The 8,375-nt window shown below is 48.7% G+C and overlaps 1 protein-coding gene across 1 annotated transcript in view; it reads left to right on the forward strand.

Annotated features, from left to right (window-relative positions):
* The first annotated feature begins 1,565 nt into the window (after positions 1–1,565).
* Positions 1,566–8,375, forward strand: part of LOC135908044 (acidic mammalian chitinase-like) — a 40,351-nt gene continuing 33,541 nt past the window's right edge. Inside the window, exons 1-2 of the mRNA XM_065439824.1 lie at positions 1,566–1,799; positions 7,152–7,467. Coding sequence (XP_065295896.1) covers positions 1,712–1,799; positions 7,152–7,467 — 404 coding nt within the window. The 5' untranslated portion in view covers positions 1,566–1,711. The remainder of the gene's footprint in view (positions 1,800–7,151; positions 7,468–8,375) is intronic.

Genomic DNA, 8,375 nt, shown 5'->3' on the forward strand with positions numbered 1-8,375 from the left:
ATGCACACAAAACTAAGGCGAAGAGAAAGAAGAGGCTCGTGGTGCACGAAAGACAAACAGGATGGAGTCTTACGTGCGAGAACTCCAAGATGATTATGGCACACACCGCACTTGAGAACTCCGGATTAATTTCGACCACCTCGGTTTCCTTAACGCGCACCCGACGCACCGTGCATTTTACACGGGCGTGTCTTGCATTTCATCCCCATCGAAATGCGGCCGCCGTGGCCGGGATTTGATACCGCGCCCTCAGGCTGAGCAGCGCAAACGCCAAAGCCACTACACCACCATGGTGGGTGGGTGGCAAACGTTTGCCACCTTGTAAAGTAAACAATAATTTCGCCTTCCCAGCTGCTGTGTGGTGCTGATAACGGCTAAGAGATCAGTATGCCTTAGAACACGGAGTTATATACAACGAGGTACACCAGGGTAGAAGAAGCATGTGCTTGCTGCGGTAAAGTTAAATAAACGATGGGACATGTTTTATTAGAATGATGTGAATATGAACCCGGTTGTCGGTTTAGGCTCCACTGGCCTCCTTGAAGCGCTTGGGTTCAGGGATAACAGTGAGAAAGCAAACATCTCCTCAACAGAGTCAAGTAAAAGGCGATTAGAGGTTTGGTGACAGAAAAGTAGAGAGACCACAACAGCGAAGGCGTACAAAAACGAAGTTCCTTATAATGTTTCAGAAAGTTTGATGCTGGGAATATTTTTTTTTGTCTGTGAAAGAAATAGGATAGGCAAGATAGGATAGGCAAGAATAAGAAAAAGAGCTTGGTGACGCGCAACCCACCACCCCATTTGTGGTTTTGGCACGTTAAAGTGGTTTTGGCTCGTTAAACCCCATAATTTTTTTTCTTTTTTTGCGGTCCGGACTGCTCTCCGCTGACGTTATCAGCACGATCGCACGATCACGGAATCGGACGAGATAATTTAGTGCATCATACCTACTCAGCCGTTCGTACTTCCAGCATCAAACATCTTCAAATCCACCCTCTCTACGCAATCCATATGTTCCCACCATCCCCCAAACGTCCTTATCAAGTTATCGCAGCAATCGGCATGTTTGCACGTGGGGTCAGGATGCGCGCGCCGGACACCCAACAAACGCCTTCTAGATGGCCGGCAGGCCTGCGCGCTCTGCTTTACGACGTCATGTTACTTGGACCGAAGTTTCCATTGCCAAGCCACGCGTGACAAAAGCGGTTACGTCAAGATCACCGCGGCGTACTAGGGAGAATTCCCATTAGGTTCTATGCCAGTCCGGCAAGGTAGCATGACGCCATGGGTCGAAGTACACAGGCCTTGTGCTATCTAGGAGGCGTTGAGCCAGCGTGCAGGCTGCTTGTAAACAGCCATGTATTGGCGACGACTACAACGGCGGAAGGCATACATCAATAGCATCCGCGCACATCGCCGGCTGGTCGCATTCCAACGAACGGACGTTGGCATAGCGGCGCGACGCCAGCAGCAGCCAGCAGCATGAATGCCACCCGCGGCATCAGCGCTCGCGTTTCGTCAGACTTCTCCGCTATCGTTTTCTGATTCTCCTCCCTCTCGGCGAGGCCCGCGCGTCGCCCGAGAGGGAACACTCGACACAAGCAAAAGACGAGCCGTTGCGGCGACAGCGTCCGCTGCTGTGCTTACAGAGTACGGGACGACAGGCCCGCGTGTTCGCGAATTCGGCTCTTTGCGAGGAAGCAACGTCAGCATGAGGTCGGCATGCTTCGGGCACGCAGCTATAGCGTGGGCTCTCTCCGCCGTAGCTGCGCTGGCAGTAGAAGAGATGTTTAGTGCAGGTGAGCTTCCCGACGCGCCTTTCGGGGCGTTCTTTGTGTATTGCTGACATTATGGAGTTGTTTTCTGATGGCGTATTTCCTTTCCTGCTTCTGAGCTTTCCGTACAGCCCAGACCACACGTACTGTGCGCTTGCGGACACGCGCAAGCTCGCGTTCACGCGCCCACGCATGGGCGGACGGTGCGGCATGGATCGCACGCGTCGAAACGCGGCGTGATCTCGGGGAACAGCTCCTCTCTGTTATCGCGCGCTTGGGTTGCCTCGCGTCGGCGCGCCTGGCTACGCAGCTACGGCGCGGAACGTTCAACTCTCGGTGAAGCAGATTTATGTCATGCAAGAAAGTGGTTCTTTCCTTCTTGCGCTGATCTAACAGCGATCAAAAGATATAACAATTACGTTTATAGCTATCGAAGCATGTTGAAGCACTGTCGATAACAAAGTTCGAAGCTGCGACTGCTAAGGCGTCTGCGAGTGAGAGCCGTGAGCGCGAGTATTTGTGGATGCAAACCGCCATTACTCACGAGGCGCGGCAGGCGTTAGGCGCGCGTCCGCACGCGTACGTGTGATCTCGGCTTAAATATTTCGTCAGCAAAGATTACGGGCAATACAAATTATAATTGTACGTACGATTCAACCAATTCGTCTGTTATTTCTACCTTTGTTCTTAAGCGTGATTTAATTACTGTGTTTGTTAGGTGGTTGAGTAACTAAGGTTTTTTTTTATACGTTGCCAAAAACACCTGAAGCATATTAAATAGGGCCAGCGATAAACAGACATCTTTATTTTGGTCTTTTTGTCTTTTTCTGCGCAAAATTATGTTTCAGCCTTGCGAATTCAAGTAATTCTGTGGTAGCTCAAATACAAGGAAAGCCCGTGCAGACGCGCGATGATATTCATTTTGAATCGACATGAAACCGCCGTTGGCCACATAGTAAATGAGCATGTCGTTGCGTAACAAAATTCTCAATAAGCAGTTGCCCTCTCAGTAAGCGAAGGTAAAGGGTACACTGTCGTTCAAGCTTGAATGCTACGCGGAGAAAATGTCACATCGAACTGATGAATGCAGCGTCCTGTTGCATATAACCTTCATCAGAAGACGTTTAACGTGACTGTACATAAAGCAGATTATCTCTCTCTAAACTTGCAGCGTTTTTCGCATTGAGCATGTAGAGCTCAGTGACTGTGACCGCCACTGTTGTGTTCAGTGTATATTAGAGACGTGCGGTGTATTGGTCTCCTGCCGCAGTGAGGCTTTAGAGGTTGAAAAGTTTTTTTCTCAGACAGCTTTAAATTAAAACGTCACAGGTTGCAGGACCCAATAACTGCTCTAGCCATACGCACGGTAGGTAATGCAGTTTTGTTGTTGTCGTCGTCGCCGTTCAGTTAGTCTTGTGATGACCCCACCATAATTACGTTTTTATCTGACAATACTGCATGCTGACTCTAGCCGCGGTCGTTGCAGAGTGCGTAACAAATGATGTAACAGTCGCTCAAACATAGAACAGTAGTACCAAGAAAAGACAAAAAAAGAACAAAAAGAAAGTGTACAAAAGACTGATCAGCTTGAGATCAATTGTTGCAAATTTCCTACGTCTTCTGTTTCAACTGCCTGCGAATCGAAGTCATTTCATTCCATTATCGTTCGCGGAAAGAAAGAATACAACGCATTATTTTTCGGCCGAAATGAAACTGTTGAGGGAATATGTCGCCCTCTAGTAGCATAACCTGTTGAAAAGTGCACGCAGTTATATGCGCCAGTCTTTAAATTCCCTTTAATAATTTTGAATTTAAAGCGTTACCGTGCAATTATATTCCTCTCTGAGGCGTTATTTAGACCAGCTACTGCCATCAATTCTGTCATCAACACAAGCGCCTGTGTGCCCGTGTGTCACCCCTTTTGTCCTCGTGTCTACTAAGCGCTCAACTGCTGCCATTCAAGATGTACCAATTAGCCCATTTCGCCACTTATTAATTCCGAAATCGATACATTACACACACACTCTAGTGATTAAAAACAAATCAGTGCATTAGTTTGAACTATTTCTAACCTATTAACATAAGTAAATAGGTCACATGCAAACAATATTAGCGTTCTCAAGAATGGGTAACATGTTGTATGTTGTAGGCTTTGTTTCCGATGAAGAATTGGGAAGGGAACGTGTCAATTAATGTAGTTTAGACATTGTTTGGTTAGTGATTAGGGTTATGTGATCGTTCCAGAGCACATTATTGCAAATATGAAGACCGATGTATTCGTAATGCGCGACGCGAGATAATATGTTTCTAATCCCTGTACAGTTAAATTAAGGAGTTGCACTCTACTCGTTACAGACATGACTGATATTTTCTATGTGTCACACCACTCGAACAGTTCATGAAGTTCTCTGTTCAGCTTAAACTGATCGCCAGTTGAGTTAATAACAGAATATAATACACAGTCGTACGCTTAAAGTCTCACTTTAAGATTATCTCCGTCAATAATGTCATTTATGTGTAGCAGGAACAACAACGGACCCAACATGGAACGTTGTGGCATGAAACGTCCGGAAATTCAATTACCACATCGCTTCCACCAGCTCTTCCAGGACTCACAAAAAGAAGATGTAGTGTATAATGACAGTTGTTTCATTTCACGAGATTTTATCCCAGTTAGAGCAAAAAAAAAAGACGGATTGCGAACACTATGTCATTTACGTGCAGCAGGAACAACAACGGACCCGACAGGGAACGTTGGGGCATGAAACGTCCGGAAATTCATTAACACATCGCTTCCATCAGCCCTTCCATGGGACTTATTCTGTAAGAGTCCACCTAGTGGACATATCCATTCCGTCGGCTGTTGATCAACAGCAGACGAAACAGACGAACAGCAGACAGCAGCTCAGCCAATCAGAGCTTCGAAGCTCTGATTGGCTGAGCTGGGCTGCGGGTCCGCAGCTGCGACGCGCCACAGCCAATCAGCACTTCAGCAGCAGACGAAATAGACATGTCCACTAGGCGGACTCTTATACAGAATACCTCCCCAGGACTCAAAGAAAAAAGAAAATGTGGTGTGTAATGGCAGTTGTTTCCCATAAGGAAATTTTATCCCAGTTAGAGCAAAAAAGAGACGGATTGCGAACACGCTGAAACTGTTTCCTGACACAAATCTCATTGCAGCGCCTACTTCAACTTATAGCACTTTCCGCGTTACCTACCACGGTGGCCTTGGCGTTCCGATGCTGAGTGTACGAGTTCGCGGGTTAAAATCCCGGCCGCGGCGGCCGCTTTCCGAAGGGGAATAGATGCAGAAACGCTGAAGCTCTTAAAGGGACAGCAAAGAAGGGGGGGGGGGGGGGGCATTGTTTGAGCTGTATTAATAAACCACCCAACTACAATACTGAAATTCTCACTCCTGCGATGTGAAGAGGCTTGGTAAGGCAGAAGAGGCGCCACAGCAAAAGACAGGTCGCGACGCCACCTTGAAGCTCATGCACCAGATCACCGTGACGTTACAGTTTTACCGCGATCCCACTAGATCACCAGATCACCGTGACGACATTTGCTGTAGCCTTTGGTTAATTTTATGCGAAGCATATACGAGAGCACAACCCAGCTCCTCAGGCGCGGCGGTGTCGCCTTCAATGACCTTTGACCCCATGCCATACCACGCGACACCGTGACGTCACGACAGAGGAGAAACGGGGCTCCAACTCGCGCCGTCGCTCGCGGCGTCGCGGTGGTATATAAGCAGCTGCGCTTGTTTCTGGCTGTCTTTGGCTCAACTCTTGCAAGATGGGCTGGGTGGGAATCGAACCAAGGTCTCCGGAGTGTGAGACGGAGACGCTACCACTGAGCCACGAGTACGATGCTTCCAAGCGGTACAAAAGCGCCTCTAGTGAATGCGGTGTTGCCTTAGAAACGAGCTGTTTCTAAGGCTCAGGCGTGCGTCGCTTGCTCAGGCGCACATTTCGTTGCCGCGCCGAACGCTGCGTTGCTCGACGCTCATCGCGTCCAATGCGGGGCGCGTAGTCGCTGCGCCGTAGCCCATTGTCTTACACCCCTTGGCGGGTCGACGGGAACGCTGTCGCGTTCCACTCTTGAAGGCGAAGCAGAGTAACGCATGAGTTGTTTCTTCGTCTAGCCGAACCAAATATAGCCAAGCAACAGCAGTTCACCAGGCTAAACAGCGGTTCAACAACTAAAATAAAGGCTAGTATGCTTCGCATCCTGGGCTTAACCTTAGCTAAGCCACAGCCATTTTTTTTTTATGGTCGAAGATGCACTACATTGTATTCTATATGTGTAGCAGGTTTGACACGTTGGCATTTGATAAGGAAGAATAACCGACATGGCAGTGCGGTGGTTTCTGCGTGAAATACAGAAAAAGGGGATTTGACCTTCTATTTCGCTTCTAACAATCGACCTATTATCTCGAAATTAACAAATCTAGAGTCCTGAAACAATACTTTATCAGACTAATAAGATATATTGTTTCTTTTTAGTGTGCTTTTTAAAATATCACTACGCACACTAAGTTCAACCCCAGGTGGTCGAAGTTATTACAGAGCCTTCCACTTCACAGCATATCTGTCGCATACTGTTTATGTTGCTTAGGAAGGCAGTTGGTTACAAGCAGATTTCTTCAATCATGCCGATTGCGAAACTCACCCGAGCACAGTGATTGTCGAAGAGAGCCGGGGGGGGGGGGGTGAGTTCTGCTGTCTCTCGCGTCATGTACGAACAAAAAAATATTACTAAACAACTACACTGTTTGAGCTAAACAACACATGATTGCGGCATGTATGTAGTGTGAGCAACCCTAAATAAACTGTATTTTCAGTCGGCACCCTTTCTTGTCTTCTTCGTTTTTCCCCAAGTCGGGCTAGTCATTCTACACGCATTTTAGCAGGCGATGCATGCAATAGCGAGTCTCATCATATCGCTCACCTGTGATGCTACAATCAACTAACCCGCCACAGAAAAGTACCAAAGCATGCCCGGAGGTTTGAAGCGGAGTTTCAGAACTGGTGTCGTCGAATAACACTGGTTATAAGTGTTCTCGGGGTCGTTAAAACATGGCTGCATTTTTCTGCGCACCTACGTTACGTCGTCGTGCTCAGTTATGTCGTCGTGCTAAGCTGAGCTGGAGGTCGCGGACTCGATTTCTGACCGTAGCGGCCCCAATTCGATGGGTGCGAGACGCAAGAACACTAGCTTATTTGGAGTTGGGTGAATGGAAAAGAACCTCCGGTGGTCGAAATTCGATCCGGAGCCTTCCAGTACACGGCGTCCCTTAGAACCCACTGTGCCAGTTTCAGAAAGTTATAGACCTCCCCCCCCCCCCCCATTTTCGTGTGATTTTCGGTGCAGGTCCATACGAGCCGTCGAACCGTGTTCCGCCATGGCAGAGTGGAGCGGCGATGCGGCGCGTCTGCTACTACACCCTGCCGCCCGCGCTGGACCCCAGCCGCCCGATGGCCGACCTGTGCACGCACCTGGTGTGCGGATTCGCCGTCGTGCTCGACGATGCGCTGGTGCCGCAGCGTCCGGAGGACACGACCCAGTACAGGCGCCTGGTGGCCCTCAAGCTGGCCAATCCTTCGCTCAGGGTGATGCTGTCTCTCGGCGCGACAGGTTCCGATGGAGTCTTCAGCGCCGTCATCGCGGCGCCGGATCGTAGACGAAAGTATGAGTTCCTTCGTCGTTGGTCTTTTCTGGAGCGTATAAGGGTTATCCTGTCGGTACAGTACGTATCGAAACACCAGATACGTGAACGGCAGCGGGAGCGCGAGAAACGACTACGTGTGGCTCTTCGCTCGACCAAGAAGCGTCAGAAAAAGCGTTTACTTTGTTCGTAATGTTCTCGTCAAAATAAAACGAAAAAAAAAAGAAAGCCGCTATACATCCACGATTACGCTGTTAGACGACGATTCACACCAAAATCTAAGTATAACATGGCCCATAATTTCAAATGGTAGCGTTATACGAAATCTGCTTAGACTAGACGCTATGCTGCTTCATGGCTTAGTTCCACTATTGCCCACGCATTTAAGTCAGCAACTGGGCAGCCCGTTAAAGCAATGATAGTTTTGCGTGCTGGCTGAACTCAACGTCGCCAGGTGGAGCCACAACTGCTGCTGCTCGCGTTATGCGTCTCCGGTATCTCGTAGGAACGTTTTATGGACAAGGACGCGCAGCTTCTAGGACGGCTCTGAGTACGCCTCCCCCCTTCCCTTCCTATTCCCCATTATAGGCCTTCGCGCCATCCCTTAATAAATACATTTTGTCATCATCATGGACAAACTAAGACTTTTTGTACTGTGAGCCAGATTTCGAGAATTCAAGTAACGCTACCTAGGGAGCGGGATGACCACTTATGAGCAAACGCCAGTGGCGTTACACTTTCGTGTTCTACGGAAGCTACAGCTCACTCGCGATGCTGAGATAATTACGAAGACGTCGCGATACTCTCCCTATTATACAATCCAGGCGTGCTTTAGTGCGGAGAGTTCTATTTTTCTTCTTGCATTTAGTTCCAAGCAGCTATGGAGCTGCTGTTGCTCTGTAATCACGAGCGCACGTCCAGGTGCCGCG

Source organism: Dermacentor albipictus, chromosome 1, assembly GCF_038994185.2.
Source record: "Dermacentor albipictus isolate Rhodes 1998 colony chromosome 1, USDA_Dalb.pri_finalv2, whole genome shotgun sequence".
Classification (NCBI taxonomy): Eukaryota; Metazoa; Arthropoda; class Arachnida; order Ixodida; family Ixodidae; genus Dermacentor; species Dermacentor albipictus.